The sequence below is a fragment of the Scomber japonicus genome, chromosome 18, assembly GCF_027409825.1.
Source record: "Scomber japonicus isolate fScoJap1 chromosome 18, fScoJap1.pri, whole genome shotgun sequence".
Lineage (NCBI taxonomy): Eukaryota > Metazoa > Chordata > Actinopteri > Scombriformes > Scombridae > Scomber > Scomber japonicus.
The window spans coordinates 14,717,064-14,737,714 of record NC_070595.1 but is presented as its reverse complement, the minus strand read 5'-3'; the positions used below and the strand labels follow the sequence as shown (position 1 = coordinate 14,737,714).

At 41.9% G+C, this 20,651-nt stretch overlaps 1 protein-coding gene across 4 annotated transcripts in view; it reads left to right on the top strand.

Moving 5' to 3' along the window:
* Positions 1-20,651, top strand: part of LOC128378331 (septin-9-like) — a 71,629-nt gene that overhangs the window by 9,469 nt on the left and 41,509 nt on the right. Inside the window, exon 2 of one of the 4 annotated variants that reach the window (XM_053337814.1) lies at positions 1,977-2,039. In XM_053337814.1, coding sequence (XP_053193789.1) covers positions 1,977-2,039 — 63 coding nt within the window. Of the gene's footprint in view, positions 1-1,976; positions 2,040-5,759; positions 5,869-13,216; positions 13,399-20,544; positions 20,597-20,651 lie in introns of those variants that run through there. The other 3 variants (XM_053337817.1, XM_053337815.1, XM_053337816.1) reach the window with 3 other exon arrangements.

Genomic DNA, 20,651 nt, shown 5'->3' with positions numbered 1-20,651 from the left:
CTCTCTCTCTCTCTCTCTCTCACTTACTTACTTACACACACACACACACACACACACACACACACACACACACACACACACACACACACACACACACACACACACACACACACACACACACACACACACACACACACACACACACACACACACACACGCACATACAAACACACACATTACAGAGGCTTTACTCATGTCCTCCATTCACATACGGGCACATTCACTCCCCTTCCCTCTGACCAGCTGTCTTTGTGTGGAAACTAGTGACAACGCAGGCAGAAAACCACTGTGCCTGCTGACATTATTTGCAGAAAATGGGTGTCGTGTCAAACACTGATTTGTGGTAGGAAGTATTTCTAAGAACTTAAAAACAGGAGGGGAAAATTGACTCACCGGCCACCGGATGAAATCACCTCATCTGAACAGCCCTGAATGGGTGAATGCAGGGCAGGAAAAGAGGATAGGGGATGTAGAGAAAAGAGAAAAATGTACGTGGTTGAATTTAGAGAAATGTTATTATCCTGCCATCACCTGTTCCAGGAATGGATGCGACAAAGCTACTGACTTCATTTGTTTTACCAAGTACAAAAGGAAAGTAGAAGTAGTGAGTAGGAGGTTACAATAACAGACTGATTTTTATCTATTTTGTATTTTAATAAATTATGAAGATTCTTCTTCATAAGTTATAGTTAGATCAACTAATAGAATAAATTTAATAGTATATACTTAGATATAAAACATTACACATATTTTTAAGAAAGAATATCATGATCCTCTTACTCTTTTCTTGAAATGTTACAGCATAGCATTTATACTTTACTGAAAATAGACATTCCCATTTTCCTGATGGAGCTCAATCACTCAATCTGAATAGACACATTTTTTCCCTGTTTAGGCCCCCTCCCTTCTCACCCTGCATGCAATGGCTGATGATTCAGCAGAACTGAGAGCACATATTCACACACAGACAGGGACAACACTCTGCAGACGATCAATGACAGATTTCCCGGAGCATTCCACCATAGTTTCAGGGATTAGAGTAGACCATCATCTAAGACGAGGAATCAATCCCCTGTTTCCTAAACCTGCCAGGGTCACGTAGTACTTGGTTGAACCCTGACCAGGTCACACATGTGTAACTATAGCAATATCAGGTAACTGAAATCTATATAATGTGAGTTAGTGTCAATTATTTCTGCAAATTGTCACTCAAAACCAATCAATATTACAAGATAATGTGAGCTTGTTCTCAACATTGTTCACTGCAGAGCTCAAATAGTTTTACACTTTCAGGTTGGCGGTTACTGTGATTAGTACTTATAGTTGTTGTTTTAACATTCCTGTTGGTGTTTATTAATATTTAATCGTTCAAATTTTCCCCTTTAACATGTTTATCATTACCTATAAGTGTTCTCCATCCACACAATTTGGCTATACTGATTTGAATACAAAACCAAAAGCAAATATCCATAGTTGCAGAGTTGTCACACTGCACTAATCAGTTTTATTAATATACTACTTCATGCACTTTGTTCTACATGCAACTTCCGTTTGAGTTATGTCTACATCATCTTGTAAAAATAGATACAAAACAGAAATTAAGTTTTTAAAAAACAATACATGTCTGGCTTTGTCCTCTATATCCAAATGTCAGTTTCTCCATGGTTGGACAAAAGTAGCAATCTTTTAAACATTGGTTGACTTTGTTTTTCCAAATGTCAAACGTAGATTATTTCGTGGAGTCAAGGAGAAAGTGAAGTAACCATTTTCCACTTGGTGTTTGTATATATGTTGCATTTTTACAGATTTAGCTGGTGTTCCTTTCCGATACTGAATTGGCAGCAGGTGTCGCTCGAAGGCTGCTTCAATGCACTTGAATGTGTCATTTAATGCTACGTTTGTTGATCACAGTTTCAATTCTCTCAACCTTTTGGGAGATTTTACTAATTTGTCCTTCTGTTTGCCCCCATTTACAGCGAGATCGTCCAGCACCCGAGTGAGGAGGACAGAAAAAGAGGGATCTGGCATCACCAGTCCCAGTAAGTAGACTGCATACCCATCATTTGCATCTATACATACAGTACATCTGTCAAATTGTCATTACATCCATATGTACTTCAGTGCATACATATATTTAGTTCATCCAGTCACTACATCTATAAAACTGTGATCCATGTCTTTGTTTCTGTCATCCACCTACATTTGAGCATTATCAAAGTCAGACAGGGGCTTTTCCAGCTTCTACTTGATAACCTGCTATTCCTGTTAAGTATTTTATAAGTTAGTGTCACTGACCTTTATCAGACGGATGTGGTAAAGCTGACGGCAGAGCTGATTCCTGCACAGATAACATCTGATAGCTGGTAAACATCGATCACAGACGCAGTGGTAAAGATAGCTTTATTGGCAGAAGGAGGCAAAGTGTCTGAACGAAAGACCGAAAGATGTCATCAAAAGAAAGCAGCTCTTCTTGTGTACTCTGGTATATCATTATATTTTATTGCTACCTTTAACCTTAGACTTCTTCTATCAGACTTTCATTAGCATCTCTACAGTATCACCGTCAGTCAAGTACAAGACCATTTTTTCAATATTTTTATCTTTCACATCACACTTTCTGTGTTTCCTGATGTTTCCCCTTCTGTGTTTGTGTTTATACATGCATGCGTGTGTGTGTGTGTGATATGTGCGTAGCTATTGCACAGTATTGGAATGCAAGCTGAAGATGTGGCTGAGTCTCACCACTGAGGCATCTTCTCCCAGTGGGAAGAGCAATCTTTTCTGCATCATCAGCACAAAGAGGAGGGAAAGAGGAGGGGTACTGGAGCACGCACACACACATGCTCTCTTTACACACGCAAACTGTAGACAGTATGTGTAGGCACAAACATGCCTTGTGAGGGGCTGCGTGGGGTGCAGGATGTGTATTCATCCTGCAGACAGTTGCCAATGACACAGAATACACATTCTGACAGTACATGGTAGTTGTGTGCATAAGTGTGTGTGTCAGCACAGATTAGAGTCTAGATAGTATGTTTGTTTGCGTCGGTAAATGTCTGTGGAGAACCAGTAATGAGAGCAAACAAGGACAGCAACATGAGTGTAGTCAGTGTTTTGAGGGCACAAGAGAAATTATGTTGTTGCTTTCAAATGGGCAGTAATACTTCCTTCAGGTTTGACTGTTTATCCCTCTGTGCAAACTCAGAAAAACCCAAGAAGAAAACTCAATTGGATTTGGTTTGAAGTCCAGCCTCTTACTGTTAGACTGGATAATTAACTGTGAAATAAATTTGATTCTCACAGCTGAATTTAGATGTGTGAAAATTTAATTGTGAGTTCATAGTTTTGAACTCAATAGACAAAATCAAAATTGTGCCCTCAAAATTTGATCTGAACTTAATGTACAAAACTGTCCCCATGGTCAATCTTCACTTGCTGGTTGATCTGTTGTTATATGTTTATGTTTATATACAACAATACAGTAAATATTATTTTTAGTCTTTGTGAGCATCAGAGCACCTTGACTTCTTGATACACTGTGCTTTTCTAGTTGTGAACCAGAGTGACAGACAGGCAAAAAGTGAGCAGATACACACACAAACACACACACAAAGCATGCTGAAAGACAGTAACACACACAGCACACAGATGCTGCTACATTTAGGGTATACACACACAGGTTGGGGGGAAATGCTTAAGGCTGCGGATAAGGCGCTGCTTGTCAGCAGACCTCCCCGACGTTGATGCAGTCGCCACAGGGCGTGTGTGTGTGTGTCTGTGTGTGTGTGTGTGTGTGTGTGTGTGTGTGTGTGTGTGTGTGTGTGTCTGTGTGTGGGTGTGGGTGAGTGGGAATGCGAATTGGCATTTGGTGGGAGATGCCCCATACAAAACATCTGCCAACAGGGCAGATTTACGAGCTGGCAGGCGGGTGTTTTGGGAGGATGCTTTACTGTAACCTCAACTCATCTACACACACACACACACACACACACACACACACACACACACACACACACACACACACACGGACACACACGGACACGCACATACACAGGTCTATCCAACACTGTCCCTATTGTTGATCTGTGTGCGGATTATTCCCATCTGGGAGTCAGCAGATCCTGAACACACACACACACACACACTCACACACACACACACACACACACACACAACAATGATTTGTTGAAATCACATTAGAATTATTACTTTTGTTACAGCTGCTAACAAGGATTCAGCAACCTGTGCTTATTTACTCATCCTACTCATTTTATTTGTGTGTGTTTATCTTATCCTCTGTGCTTCAAAATGTCTAACTGTGAAAAGAAGAACCAGAAAATAATACCTCCACATAATCTAAACTTCTTTTTTTTCTCAGCAAAGCAAATAAGCAACAACATAATTAAGCAAAAGTTACAGGAAAGAGTGAATTGTATTATTTGGCATCACAGACTGCCTGGGCTGGAAAACTGTCACTCCCTACACCTCCTGGCTTTTTAAACTGTTATCTACTAACTTGCAGGGCATGATTTATTTTGGCCATTTGGGGTCGCCAAAGTGCAGATTTTCATTAGCTCAAAGTTTGATGGGTGGCTTTAATTAAAGAATCAGTAAATATATGAGTGGAGACAAACTAAAAACAAGCACACATACAGTAAAATACACACTAATTACAAGTGTGAATGCACAAATATAAAGGTGCACTCAGGTCAACATGCAATACACAAAGTCACTGGAGGAGTGTGTGTGTGTGTTGCACAAGACAGCAGACTGACAGGTCTGGGTGTGTTTGATCTTTCTATCAGTGCTCAGACGCTTTCCATGTGACCTCTGACCCCCCAGTGCAGTGTGAGGAACGCTCAAAATGTCAGAGGTCATCTGGGTTTCCTGAACAAAGAGAGGGGTCCACACCATGCACGGAGGTTTCACTAATCTGCATAATACACACACACACACACACACACACACACACACACACACACACACACACACACACACACACACACTTGGTAGTTCCCTTTCTGTCTGTCTACAGTCTTCCCTTGCCAGTAGGTGCAAGCCTGCTGCCTCTACTGCAGTAATCGCTGGCCCTTGAAAACATTTTGAGGAAGTGTGTTTTGATCAATTGCCTCTCTTGCTTCCGTCCTGTATTGTATTTTGCACATCAGTATTATTTCAACAGGCTATCATTCCTCCACATGTTTCCAGAGGCAGAACAGTGTCTGATTCATCATGTAAAAGTCTAGACATATTTTAGGGAATGTCTTGACACCGGTTTGACAAGATTGTTGTTGGTATCATATGATTCAAGGCTACAGTACACACACACACACACAAGGAACATTATAAGTAGCTGACAGAAGAGTTTGCAAGTCCAACGGGTTATTTTAGTCTGGAGGAGCCTGTCCATGTCACATGGCAGAGCTAATGGTTTCTATTTTCAAGATACAATGCGGCTTCAGTCTTTTTGGTCTGCTCAGAAGAAAGAGAAGAAAACAGAGGGAAAGAGAAAGAGAGAGTGGCGAATGCAACATATGATCAGCACATGGGGGATGTCGTAATTCTGAATTCATTAGCAAAACACACTGAAGGAATCAAACTGGGGGAGAGGGAGGGAGAACAGAGAGCCCAAAAGGAAAGAGAGAGTAAGAAGAGGAGGAAGAGGAACAGAGGGAGGGAGGGAGGGAGGGAGAGAGAGAGGGAGGGAGGGAGAGAGGGACGAGAGAAAGGGAAGTCCAAAAAAAGACAGGGAGAGAGAGGGAGGGAGAGAGAGGGAGAGAGAGAGAGAGAGAGAGTGGAGTCAAAGAGCAGACACTACATGTGGCTGTGGAGGGAGTGATCTGGTTATGGAGGGGGACAAATTCTCAGGTAAGATAAACTCTCAGCCCAGATGAGCACACACTTCTCCTCTTGAATGGAAAAGAGAGTGTAGTTTAAGGCTCTTCAATCAACTCTTTTACAGTGATCGAGTGTCTTTTCTGTAAGAGCCTGCCTCTATTTTCCCCTCTATGGTATTTTCCACTCTCTCATTCTGTCCTGTTTGCTGACTGCATGTTTTCTTTGGGGTTTGGAGCTGGAGCTGGGAGCTCTGCAGGGTTTGTGTAGCAGCTTAGCGGACCCGTTTTTGTAGATCTGTCTTTATCTGTTCTGTGCCTGTAATGTTTGCAGGCTTTTCTATCTCTGTTTGTGCCCCCCGCCCCATCTCCTCCCTCCTGTCCCATTGTTTCCCGTGAAATATTTTTGTCTCTACAGGTCGTCAGGCAGTCACCATCTCTCGCCAGTCTTTCCACATTTTCACGTTTGCTGCATGGAAATACAATGAAAAAACTTTCTGAGGAGCTGACTCTGTGGTGAAATGACACAGACGCTGCACTTATTTCTTAGACATTTTTCTCTCTCTTTTCCTCCATCTGCATTCTCTCATTCTCCTTTGGTGTGAAAACAGGAAGGAGCTCTGTTTGAACAGTACTACTCTTGTCCCTTGTGGCTCTGATCCCGCTTCGGCCATCAGTCAGTCACTCCTTTGGCTAACAGGACAGAGAAAGCCTGCTTCAGTCTGCTTGGAAAGTAAAGGCCAACTTTGCATTAAAAAATCCTTACTTTTTCCCAGCTGTGATGTTGTTTTCCCTGTTGGATACTCTAAACCACATGCATATTGAATTGATAAAAGTTAGTCTGTGTGTGTGTGGGGGGGGGGGGGGGGGGGGGGGTGAGTACATTATGCTAAAGTCATCATCAGTGACGCAGCACTGTCTGCTATTTAATGGTATTTTTATGAGTGTTAGTGTGAGCATTGTAAAAAAAAAAGGAATGAAGAAACTTAGCTGGAGTGGAAATGGTGAAGTGTCTGCAGCAGCATGTGCATGTTAGTGTGTGCGTGTGTGTGTGTGCACATGTGTGCATGTTTGTGACCTGGCATAGTTGTGGCACCTACACGGTATGTGAAATTTTGGTTTAGGTGAGATCATTGACAAGTGTGTGTGTGATGGAGGTGTTACCCTCCCTTCCCTCTCTCTCTGTTTCTCTCTCTTTCTCTTTCTCTCTCAGAGTGGCCTCTTGTCTCCAGGTGCTTCCTCCAGGGAGCTGTAAGAGCTCCAGCGAGACATGCTTTGTGTATAATTCTGATGTGTGTGAATGTTCACAGCAGTATTTATGTATTCATGCTTTCTTGTGTGCGCAGCTCATGGCAAAGTTAAGGCATTAACCCCTTCAGTTGCTTGTGGTCTAATGACTTCTTCTGGCTCCTGATATTGCTTTATATGCACATGTCTCATAAGTAACTTTCATCTGCCTTGGTCAAATCAATTCAATTCCCTCCTCCCTCACGTTCCCTCACTGGTGTTGATGGTGATTTGCAAAGCTCCCTTTGTTTCCTGTGTTTTCTTCCCACGTGAATCAACAGTGATGATGGTCTCAACGGAAACTGTTCATCGGCCACAGAGATTGTGAATGGAGCGTAAAGGGGCTGACACATCCTATTCTTTCTGGTCACAGTGAGGTCAGCTGATGATGTTTGATGAAAGTCTGTGTGACACAGTAATAGTCAGCGCATGTTGAAATCTCAAGCTAATGACTCTTTGTAGAATAGCCTTAGCGACCTTAGTTCACCCTCGGACTAATTAGTTCAATGAAAGATGTCTGATTCATCTTGAATATACAGATAGTTTGATATGTAATATATGCTTCCCCCACTAGGTGGAGGTGATGAGTTGGGCATTTCAAAATCCATAATGTAATCTCACACAATCTTTACCTTAATGTCAGTGTCTGTCAGTTGTCAAGACTTAGATACTGCAGGTTTCAGAGCTCTGTTGTTTTTTGTCACAGTCTGCTTGTTTTGAAAAAGTTTTAAGAAGAAAAAAATGTAAAAGGAAATTACAGCCACTTTGCTTCCTGGTGGCACTTAAGTGATGTTTTGGGTGAGTTGCCATAGCAACGTTCTGACTTGTACAATATGCATGTGCAGCAAATAGGAAGTTGATCACAATGCAGTCTTGTTGAATTACTAAACAGTGTTATTACCCGGTGGAGAGATGGAGCAGAGGGTGGAGGTGGGAGAAAGTGAGAGAGAGGCCTATTGAGATTAATCTCTGATGGAGGACAGCTGCTCTCTCTATTTACCAAGCCATTCCATCCCATGCATGGAGGAATACACACACACACGTGCAGTTAGCAGCATGTGTGCAGACAGTCGATATACTGAAGCACATACATGCAAAGAAAACCACCAGCAAAAGCAATTGAGAGGGCGTACCAGTGTGTTTGTGTGTGTATATGCAGTGCAGTGCAGTTGAGCCATGTTTCCAACAGGTGCTGTATTTGATTAAAGTTAGCGGAGCCTGGCTGGGTGCTGCTGTTTAACATTTGGTTAACGGCAGCTGCTGTCACTACAGCTGTGCATATACTTTAGATGAAGCTGCTTCACCATGTGGGCTATGGGGCCACAGTATGGGGTTTCATGTGCGTGTGTCTGTACTATTGTGAAGCTGTGTGACCTGCTGCCCCAAATCTTTACTACATTTACATACAATTACATTCAACAAATAATGCAGACCCATACAAAACTACATGAGAACACTGATCATCTTCAGCTGTACAAGTGTTTAGTTTTCTTCTGTTTGCAAACATCTATTAACATATTGGACTGTCAGCAGTCCTCACTACTTGCCGTTCATTCCCACATGTAACTTAAAGTATAGTACTGTAATGTATTAAAAGCCAGGAACTTCTGGCTATGTTTATATTACCAGTGCTGCTGATTCCATTAGTCATGCTAAGTCTCTCGTTCCTCCTGTCTTTCTTTCTCACACAAAGCAGGGATAAACCTTCCTTCTTCCTTGCATTAAAACTGTGGGGGATTCAGTGTCACCTCACATCTCTCTTTTCCTCCTTCTGTCTTTCTCTCTTATCCAGGCAGAGAGCTGGCACACCTTTTCCCACCTTTTGACTCCCCTCCATCCATCTCTCCTCTCCCCCTCTTACCCATCTGAAGTCCCGAGCCAGGTAGAGCTGCTTATTATGGGGGTTGCCATGTAAACAAAGCTGCGGTAACTAGCTAGTTACATCCAAAATATACACACATGTACATATGTACACACACAGTCAATGCAAGCACTCATCAAAATGCACACAGATTTTACCTCTTCCAGATGGCTTATTTGACACAGCCTGACTCATGGATGAGTTGTCTGCATCAAGGCCAACAAAGCCTTTGTTGTTTTAGGATGAACTCAGCAGGAAGCTGGAGTTTCCTCTGTAGCTGGTGCTGCTAATGTTTAAAACTAACAATGACTGTCAAAACCTGACATGACCTGAAATGAAACACTGATCAGTGTTCATGATATAAAACTGTCTTCTACTTCACATACTTGCATTACCTGTTAAACAGCTTTCAGCAGATAAAATGTTACTAAATTCATTAACTTTTTCCTCATGGCGTACATTTTTCTATGAGGACTTCACATCAAGACAGTCTTTTAAATCACATCATACATCTATTTTTACAAATGTTTAATTTGTTAAAGTAATAAGATACAATAGATTAATTACACAATTATTAACTAACTTTTATATCTGCCAAGATATTTCTCCCTTCTTCCATCTGCCACATATGTGGTGGTAAAAAATGATTAATGAAATCTGCAGGGACAGATAGATGTTGGCTAGTGAAACAAGTTGTTAGGTTTAGATTCTCAATCTGTTACAACCTTACATTTACATATATTAGGTTATTATTCTTATTATAAGAAGGAAGAGTTGACATAGCATTAATGGTTATGAATAAAACCGTTCAGGTGTATCCTTGCATCCCACTGTCCGTTTGAGGTTTGGTTACCATTCAAACATTTCTTTGAGCTGAAGGACCTCTGTCCACTGGCACAGGCTGGGCTGCAGGGTAGGGGACAGACTGGCGCCGAGACATGTGAAAATCTGTTAGTGTCTTTGTGCATGTGTGCGTGTGTGTGCTTGTGTGCGTGTGCTTGTGTGTGTGTATGTGTGTGTGTGTGTGTAGATCAACCGCTGACATTTGCAACCTGTTGTTGCCTTGGCATCGCCCTAGCAACTGCCACGCCAGCCTGGCATCCGTTTATAGAAGTAGTTCTCCTTTCTTCTCCTCCCACTCTGCTCCTCTCATTTTTCAGCTTTCAGGAGGGCAGGACCCACTTTGAGTAGTGGTGGTCTGGGTTTCTTTAAGTGGTCAGCGGCTGTTTCTGTCTCTCTTCATCTGTTTGCTGCTGCAATGCAACATAACACCAGCAGCTGCCTATATTGAAAGACCCCACAAGGCACTAATGTACAGGAAACCCCAACAGATCCACTCTTTGCATTTGATGGACCTTAATTTTGTTGTTGCTGTTTTGTTTTATTTATACAAAAGTTATAAACCATTATCAATACTAATTTTAGACAGAGGTGAATCTCCATCAGACAGCAGCTCTATCTCCTCATGATGAAATCATTCTTGGCATAATAAACAGTTAGACTTGTTTTACTCCTGTACCTCACCATCATGAGCCAAAGAGGAAGAATTGTATTATTTTAGCAGCAGTTTGCTTTTCTTTGGCCATAAGGAAACGGATAGGAGAAACAGTGCACTGGGATTCACAACATGAAATGCTAATTTTATAGATTTAACATGACTATGGAAACTTCTCTGTGTCACACACACCATAACCCATCATATCCAATTCATATGTTCTGCTAATGGCTGATTAAAAAAGGTTTCCTCAAAGAGCCGCATATACTGAGTGCTAATGCATTCCTATCACTATGACTGCTATGATATGAATGGAGTTCTTTACAGATCTGTGGTGAAAAACATTCTTGTCTTTTCCCAGTGTGACAGTTGTTACAGCAGATTGGATTAGCGCTGTCTGCGCTTGCTGGGGCTTGCAGGGTTATGCAGTGGAAGGAAGTGTGCTTTTCTATATGTGCGTGTGTGCGTGTGTATTTTTGGGTGATGGGCTAAGTACATGCATTTGCCTAAATGTATGCATGTTGATATTTTTTGCATGCATCTGCTGTAGACATATTTGTTGTTTGTGTGTGGTTTGGTGTGCATGTGTGTGCCAGGAAGCGGAAGAATCTGACACACATATGTTGGGCAGCACATACTGTGTGGGTTGAGGGTGTGTCCAGAGCAGGATTCTCCCCGTGTCTCCATCTTTATCTCTTTCCAGATCACATTACTGTGCCCTAGTGACACAGCTACCACTATCACCGTTGCCCCTAGCGACAGTTTGTATCTATAGGTACAACACTGACCTCTGCTGGAGAAAGAGGGGCAGATATTGTGGGGTTTATACTTTGGGAAAACACTTAAAATATGTGCTTAAACTTTAGATGAATTCACATTTGATGTGGCAAAAGGATCGGTAGAAAGACTTTTTGCCAAGGCAGTAAATATCTTTATGAACACTGCGCTGTCACTTATCCACATGAGAACAAAGGAGGAGACCACTTTCCTACGGAAAGGGACAAATAATTTATATGCATTTTTACCCTGAGCTGCTAGGCTGCTTTTAAAAATTCCCGGCACAAGTCCAATTTTCATGTTAGCCAGAGATATTAAGTGACCATTAGCTTTTTCAGAAGTTTCTCACACATATTGTGGGTTACATACTTTGCATGGTTCAATAGTGGGAGAAATGGTGTAAGATAAATCTCAGGTTGCAGATTTTGGTATGGTAAAGCCTCCCATTTGTTTTTAAATCTGCGTGTCAGTGTTTGTTTGTGGACTCATCTGTGCACATTTGTGTTAATGAGAGGTAAACATGCATAAATCAACACAGACAGCTAACTTTGTAAGCCAGACAACTAACTTACATTCCAATGTAAGCAGCAAATTGGCCGTAAGCGTGCCTGACGTGCAAGAATTTAGCTCCAAACACTTTAATATAATTCGCACATGGGACAAGAACTATTGAGGAAACTGTAGAATTTTCCAATGCACTTTACATCCTGGATAATTTATTACAGCTTAAATCCAAATCATTTTCTATATCTCTCTGCTCTCTTTCATCTCTCCAACCCCATTTTTCATTTCACGTGTCTCCTCTCATTGTAGCCTCAGGTATCGTTGTCTCCCAGGGCTGCCTTTGTTTTTAAAGCAGTATATCTTTGCAGTTTAAAAGAGAGTTATGAGCCTTGTGAGAGGGGAGTCTCCTATCACAAGGAAATGGAGGTGATTTTACACCAAGGCTTAAGACAGCAGTTTTTCATGATCTAGATACTTTTGGAAGCAAGAATTGTGTGTGCATGACGAATTTTACCAAGACAATCCAGTGGATAAGTTGTGAATTGTGCTCAATTGTACTCAGTCATGATTCATCCCTGACATACTCATATACACACACAGATATAGACATCTCCCAGCTACCACATCCTACCACACAAACTCATGCATATCTACACACACACACTGACCAACGCCTCTGTGCACCCTCACCCCGCCCCCACACACAGACGCTCATTCACATGGTCATTAAGTCATTAGGCCACTTATTTATTGATGTCTGCCTCCACAGTGACTGAGCATGTCAGGCGATGTACTAACCGCCTGCTTGAGCCTGTCTTGACCATATTAGTCCATAAAATTATCCCGTCTTCACCCTGGATTTATTTATCTATCCAATGTGACTTTTCACTCCATCTACTGTAAGATATACATTTAAATAGAGACACGTCTTTTTATTATGTGACTATAAGTGTGCGCGTTGATTTATGTGCTTATAGGATGCAGATGTTGGCGTACACAGCAGCCAGGCTTTTAAAAAAAATCTCAGCAATGACCTATCTGTGCATTTCTTCAGTTGCCATGAGTATGTTAGTCATGTGATTGGGCCTACAGGAAGTGGGTTTGAATGTCAGCATGCGTATAATTTGACCAGCCCAGTCAAAAATGAGAGCTTTCACAGAAAAGAATCCGTCTGAGAGGACGGCTGTAGAGAGGGGAGGGAGGTATGGAGGTAAGAGGGGGAGGGAAGACAGGGAGTTAGAGAGAAAGAGGGAGGGAGGGAGGGAGGGAGGGGGGTTATCATTGCTCGCACATTGCAAGCTCTGGAAGTTGAGAAGGAGGAGAAGAGAAAAATAAGTTACTGCTTTAAGAAAGAGAGGAGTGATAGGGAAAGTGAGAGAAGAGAGCCGAGGGTTTGGATCAGTGAGCAGCTCCACGCTTGTTTTTTTTTTCCCTCCCCTCCTCTCTCTTGCACTGACTCCTAATTTGGGATTTGTTTAAAAGCGGGACTGCGCCCAAGGAGGACTTTTCCTTGCTGGGGAAAGGGAACCCTACTCCCTCTCTCTTGCATTATACACATACGCACACACACACTCTGCTCCCCAAAATGTCTGATTCCACTGTCAACGCTCACTTGGAAGGGATCATATCAGACTTTGAAGGTTAGTTTCTTTCTCTCTTGCACTCTGCAGCTCCACTGCTTTTCTTATTCTTCTCGTCCCTCTACGGAGTGAGCCACTTTCTAACCCTGCCATGAGGACACTATAGATAGTTTCCACATGTTTGATTGGAACTGTGCGGATCTGGAAAAAATGACTGTGAAGGGTTCGTTGACATCTTGTGGTTCGCTGTGGTATTTTGAAAGGGAAATCGTGCTAAAAGTGTTGCTTCTCATGGTTCTTTAACTTTTGTTGAGATGTACGAGTGTGTGTTTGTTATGGATGTCATGTTGGTGTCTGTATCTGAGCCATGGCTGCATATGTCAGAGAGAGAGAAATCCAGCATTCTGAGGAACGCGTGGTACTGATTTAGAGCAACCTGTATCATACAAAGGCTGTGTGTGTGTGTGTGTGTGTGTGTGTGTGTGTGTGTGTGTATGTGTGTGTGTGTGTGTGTGTAACTGACCATACGGCTGTGAGGGGAACACCTGGCACACCTCCCCCCTCTGTGGGGCTCTTCTTCTCCTCATCCTTTTCATCTCTCTGCCCCTGGCCCACAGATTCCCCCTGTCATCCCTCTCCTCCCACTCTTTCTCCTCCTCCACCTCCTCATCCTCTGGCTGTGCTTCCCCATTTTCCTCTCTCAACAGCTCGTCCATCCTCAGCCCCCTCTCCCCTGACCTGACTGGTGGTGGATGCGACAAGCTACATGGGGGTTGATCCTGACAGGTCAACACCTTTTCCCCAAACCTGTCTGTCTGTCTGACTATCTGTCTCCTGTCTCTCACAAACACATAGCCATTAGGGACGCATCCGCACTTGTCTGGGGCTGCTCCTCTGTCAACACCAGTTTGCTTGTGGTATGTATGGTGAATATCTCTGTCTCCCACTCTCCCTGCGTTTAGGTCTTGAAACTGCCTCTTTACACAGCGCAACAGAGCAGAAAGATAAGTGCTATTCAAAAAAGAGAGTTTAAGTGTGCTTTAACCATGTGAGTTGAAGTCATGCTTTTATCCCTTGTTCTCATGTGTAACGCCAACATAATAGGCCACTGTTGTGATTGTCAGTGGTGTGTGTTGCCCCTGGTTGGGTTTGAGAGTGTGGTAATACCTTTGTGTCAACACCACGTGCCATGATGTATGGGCCTGTGTGGCTCAGTGAGTACAGCATGGCACAGATACAGCAGGCGTGAGTCCCCTGAGAGCCAAAAAGTAGATAAGAATCAGGGTTGGAGAGCAAATAGTAGTAAGTAGCTTCTCACTTCACTGTGGCCACTTCTTTTGGCACATTTTTAAATGAGTTATTCACTTTCTCTACGTTAGACTCTTAAACATATTTTATTAGTATTTATTATTATTTACTAATTAACTACTAATGAAGAGGTAAGAATACAGAGTGTTCTACATCTGAAAGGATACCCCATTTGAATTTCCTTTCAAGCACCTACAAAACCACAGAAAATATGGTACATTTTATTAATTGAATGTCATTAAGTCTTCCATGACAATCATTTAGGGCTGCAATTTACAATTGTTTTCATTACAGATTAATCTGTAGATTATTTTTTCCTTTGGTCCAACATTTGTGAAATCATGAAAATGTCAATCACTTTTCCCCAAAGCCCAAAGTGACATCTACAGGTGTCTTCTTTCATCCCAACCAATAGTCAACACCCAAAGATATTTAGTTTACTATCATAGAAGACTAAATAAACCAGCTTGAACCAGATAATGTGGGTATTTCTTCTTAAAACATGACCCATGACAATTTTCTGTTGATTGACAAATCAATTAATCAACTAATTGTTGCAGCTCTTCAATAATTTATCAGCCTACAACACACCATTGTAATCTGTGCAGTGCGTTTGTACACTAAAGTAGGCTTTTCTTTCTCGACATGTTTGTGCCATGTCATTGTTGAACAGTGACTGAGATTCACTCATGCTACGCCCTTTGCTGATGACGTTAGTGAGAAGCTGAGAGAAACAGAGGACAGGATTTTCTTGCCCGTGAGGCTGATGACCTCAGCTGTGACCTCACCCCCACACAGACTGACAGATCACTGACCAGGATACTGGGCCTTCCGCTCAGCAGAATTAACACACACTAACACACACACTAACACATACATCAGATCATGGTCACTTTTTGGGACATTACATAAACTTGCATTAATGTTCTGGAGACTTACCCTCACCCATGACTACTACCTGTCTAATCCTAACCTCTACCACTGACCCTAAAATCAACTTTTTCCCAATTGGGGACATGGCTTTTGTCCCCAGTTGGAAAAGCTATCCCCAATGAACTGGTCTTAGTCTGAAATTTGTCTCCAGAAGTAGCCTATGATAGACTCGATACCCACACACAAACACACACACATTTTCATACAGTGTCATATTTTACAGCTCATTGAAAGAGATCTGCTCTCTTGCAAACATGCTCTTGTGTTTCCCTCCAAATGAGGGATTGAAGGAAGTATAAACATATATCATATTTCATATCTCATGAAGCAGACATCTGTTTTATATTGATTCCTATTTCAATTGCACTGACAAGCTGATACTAGTCTCTTTTCTCTCAGTTGATCTATTTCCTCTCTTTTCCGCTGTGTCTCGAAGCTGAATGTTAAAGGGATTCACTGATCCAGTGAGAGGAAATTCCACAGGAGCAGATTTCTGTGGTGGGTGAAAATGTCGGGGTAGGCAGCGGAGGAGTGGATCTAAGCACAGCTGGGCCTCTCTTTAGAGATCTGCATGGCATGATGAGATACAGTTCAGAGAATCACCCTGTTAGGAAGTGAGTTGTTAATAGATACCTTAAATAAGTATTGAAGATGGATAGAGCTTCTTCGTGATCCCAGCTGCTATTGGTCTCATAAAGTGTATATTTGTGCCTGTGTATTCTTTTTTTTCTTTTTTTTAAAATTACTCTAATTTATAAAAAGGCCACATGAATCATTTTTAGCTTACGTCACTCCAGTTTGTGCACTAATTACTTTTTTAATCATATGCAGGGCAGATTTAACAATCCCTTCCAAATTAGAGATCCCTTATATTATGTAGGACAAATCTCCTTAATGGTGATGGTGAGAAATTTGATGAGGGATCACGGCAGAAACTCAAACGCCTTTCAAAATGAAAACTGTTATTATAAGCCAACTGCCACTTAGCTGTGGCTTTGGATTTTTTCAGGAACTCTGTTAAATCAGTTAGTGCTCTGAAAACCCAGAATGCAATGAAACTGTGCTATTAAGAAGAATTGGAAAGAGATTTTGGGAGATCAAACAGTCGTTCAGTCTTTTGTGAGATAATTTTTAGCAAATATTTATGGGCTTAACATGCTATTTATTTTAACCATGAGGACTCAGTCTTGTGACAAAACAGCACAAGGAGCCTCATTGACAGAGCCCATGTGTTAGAGGGAGGAAGTGTCTCATCCTCGGGAGTCTCCATCGTTATGAGCATCATCATGTCGAACAATACTCACCAGCAAGGACAGGTTTCCTGCTGATGACGTCAACAGCATCAGTGCCGCTGGGAAGCTCCAAGGGTCAGTCTGAGGTAAAATGAACACAGCAGGTCTTTGTTAAGGCTTTAAAGCAACTTGATGTTTTTCTCCATTTTGGACACGTGGAGTGAAACCTGCACCAACCTCAGGCAAGACCCCCGAGCTATCAACAGGTTCTATGCTATTGCTAAAAACAACTATCCTGTGATGAAAGATTGCCTTTTGTACTTTGAGAAGCAAGTGTTTTTTTATGGAGGGAATGGAAAGAGTGTTAGTAATAGACACCCCCAGGAAAGAGAGTTGGACTTTAAGACTATTTAAGGGCTGAATGCTCATATGTTACTGGTCCAAAGCACATTTTGACACGCAGAGCCTTTCTAGGGCACCGTGGCAAACTGCAGAGCTGTCTTTCAATGTGAGAATGAATGTTATCAGTGCTCCATAAGTCAAACTTAATTTCAATTGTAATTTTGTTTTATTTTTGCCTTATACCATATCTTCAAGTGCAATTTACCAGAGTATTAGCTTATACCTTTGTTGTACAATGGCTGATTGCTTGGAGACTGTACTCTCCTGGAAAACAGTAGTGTAGTTAGCAGTTCCTGTCTATACTGATTCACAGTTTTCCTCGATAACTGAAGACAAAAGGAGGTCTTCTTGTTGACCAATACAACTCATCTGCTGTCACGCTCAGAGAGGCATAGAGAATGTCCGTGTGGTGCTCATCCTGTCCATGCTACACTGGAGAAAAGAGTAGCACTATCATGTGATTTTCTGGCTGTTTAGCCATGTTTCAATTCACCAAGTTTAACATGGATTCAGCTCATTCACTGACTGGCTGTTAGTTGAAAGGTCTTTCATACTTGGCAATTCAGTCTGCCAGAAAGTTTACGGTATATCGTTTTGAATGGAGTCCGAGGTTAATGGGTTCAGACATCTTCAAAGCAGAATTTTGTTTGAATTCGAGGTCAAATGAAAGGTAAAGGCAGGTGGGGGAGAGAGAGGGAAAACTACTAAGGTTGTCAATAAAAGCAGAGCAGTGCTGACATTTGGTTCGCATTGGTGCTCATTAGGATTATCTTAGCTCGGCTGGAAGTTCTGTGATCATTGCTATCGCCTCACAGTAGCAGACATCAAATGATTTTGTCCTTGAAACACACACACATACTCACACTCACACACACACAGACATGGAAAGCTATGAACACACCGCCATGCAAACACAAATATACACTACTTTGCACAGTCATGAACACACGCAGGCACATAAAAAGTGACTGCACAAATCTGCCTTCATTCATGCACATGCACATGCACATAGATCTCATGATGCAGTGTGGTATGACGTTAACAGAGGCACAGAGTGTGGCTCTAACTGAGGCAAACCAGGCCGTGTTTGCTTTTGCTCTACAGCTGTGTTTAAACACACACACACGTACAGAGAGAGAGAAACACAGCTGACGGGGCCTCTGTCTCCACTGTGTCTGTATGGCCTTCACTGTGTTGGGCCTTCAGTCACCACAGAGCAGGCACACACTGCACAGTTAGCACAATTCAAAGCAAACAGGTCATTATATCAAAATCACAGTCAAACACAGTCTTTGGAGGTCTGTGGCACTTTGAATAAGCTGCAGGCATTCACTGCTCAAGCTCTTGCAATTAAAAGCTGAACACATCAACAAATGGTTCAAGTAATGTTCATGTAAGGGTGTAAAGGGGAGTAGCTGCAGTAAATTAGCTGCTCTATTTGTAGTTCAGTTCCTGTCCTGCTGTTTTTTTAAAGACCATCTTTAGATATGTCATGCCTTTACTGCAGTGTCCATTGAATGTACACTATAGTGCGTCATTCCTGCTTTTATTTCTTATACTTAAAGAAGAGCAGAGCACACCGACAACCCTGTCTTCCAGGAAAATTTCAAAGCCAGTTTTTTCCTGGAATTAAATTACATTATCCCACATGGACGACACACAGAGCTTATTGTCAGAGACAGATTCAATGATCTTTAATGGTGGAGATGCATACTGCAAAACATATATGGCAGAGTTTGGATTCATGTTTTTTGTCATTGTCTCCCTCTTTCTATTTGTTTCTGTCATTCTCCGCGCAATGAAGAAGGGCCAAAATTGCCACATAGAGTAAGCGCTCAGGAATTTGTTTTTCTAGTATTCTGTATGCCAGAGGAGTTACTGAAGAAATGGAAAACATCCTAAAAATATTTGAAGATGTATTACACCAGGACTGAAAATACAAAAGCAAAAATCACAATATGGGTTGTAGATGTCATATACTATATCTGGTAACTATTCATTATGCTGTTAAAGTGCTAAATGTATGCTCAAGTGGTGTGCAATACAATATGGCTGCAGATACATGAGGTTTCGTTTTACCGAGAAGAGCTGTGTAAATTATTAGCATCAACCCTCAGCTGTGCAGGAACTGCTCATTAGGAGTTCAATTGCCTGTGATAAGCTGCTGGCCTGCAATTGCTATAACCACTCTGAAGATGAGAAAAAGTTTAAAGGAAGTAAAGCCTATATTGGATTGAACCCATTCACCAAGAAAAATTGAGGAAGGTTAATCTCAAAGATTCAGACACCCATTTAAACCAGCATACTGTGAACCAGCTGCCTATCAGTAGACCCTCTGATATCAAAAAGCTCATAAAGCTGCTGAAACATATGAAGGATGTGAAAACAGTGACTTCCAGGAAGGCGGTCTTGTCCCATGCTGGTGCTTGGCTCGTCAGCCTTTAAGCAGGCCAGACGCCTGCGCAGGCTCTGGTGTTTATCTGGGACAGAGGCCTTGTTGCTCCAGGGCTTGTAGTTTCTCCTATTCTCCGATCATCCACACATGTGACATGCTAACTGTGGCTACAGAAAGCGCGTTTATCAAACAACAATAACAGCTGATGAAATATTGGCACATTAAATCGATATGGAGCGAGAGAAGTGGTTAGTGTGGGTTTCAATGCCAGTTTTGATGTGATTTTGCAGAAAGTTCCTGTGAAATTGAGTAATTTATTTGAACTTCTGTTAAATTAGTTATCCTTTTGAAAACAGAATATGACGCATGGCATAACTGAACTAACCACATGCAAAATCAATGTGACTTAAGTTAACCCTCAGACCATCTGGGCTGCATGGCATATTTTCCCATTGGCATGGCTTTGAGTGAGTTTTTCCTTATTTAAATCGAGGGTATAAAGACACAAAATCCATAGACTGTAAATCCTAAACCTTGTGATTTGTGATATTAGACTATGAATAAAATGGACTTGACCTGACACCAGCATAATCACGAAAAACCATTACAGCACTAAAACCACAAGTCATGGCACATTTTGTTATCACCATAATAAGTCTTGTCCATTGTTTCTTATTCAGTCATATAGAAATGGGGATTGGCCTCTGTGCATGAACTACGTAATCAATCTGCAGAAGGGGTCACGCGATCAATCAGAGCGTCTAGTCTCCGACAGGTGTGCGAGGTGACGTCAAAAGATGTCGGTGTAACTTCTGTCTGTAATATCCGTATTCAAGGGATTAAATTCAAAGGAGTTTTCTTCTGCCAGTTTTGGACAGTTTTTTTAATTGATAGATAAGTGTGTGAAGCTGTCATTATTAAAACCCGTGGATAGGAACTGGCAATACAAACGCCATGCTGTCGAGCTACGTGAAGCGTGTCAAATCCGGTAAGTTTATCAACGTTAGCCTCGTTTATTTAGAGTAATTTAGTGGCTACCGCAA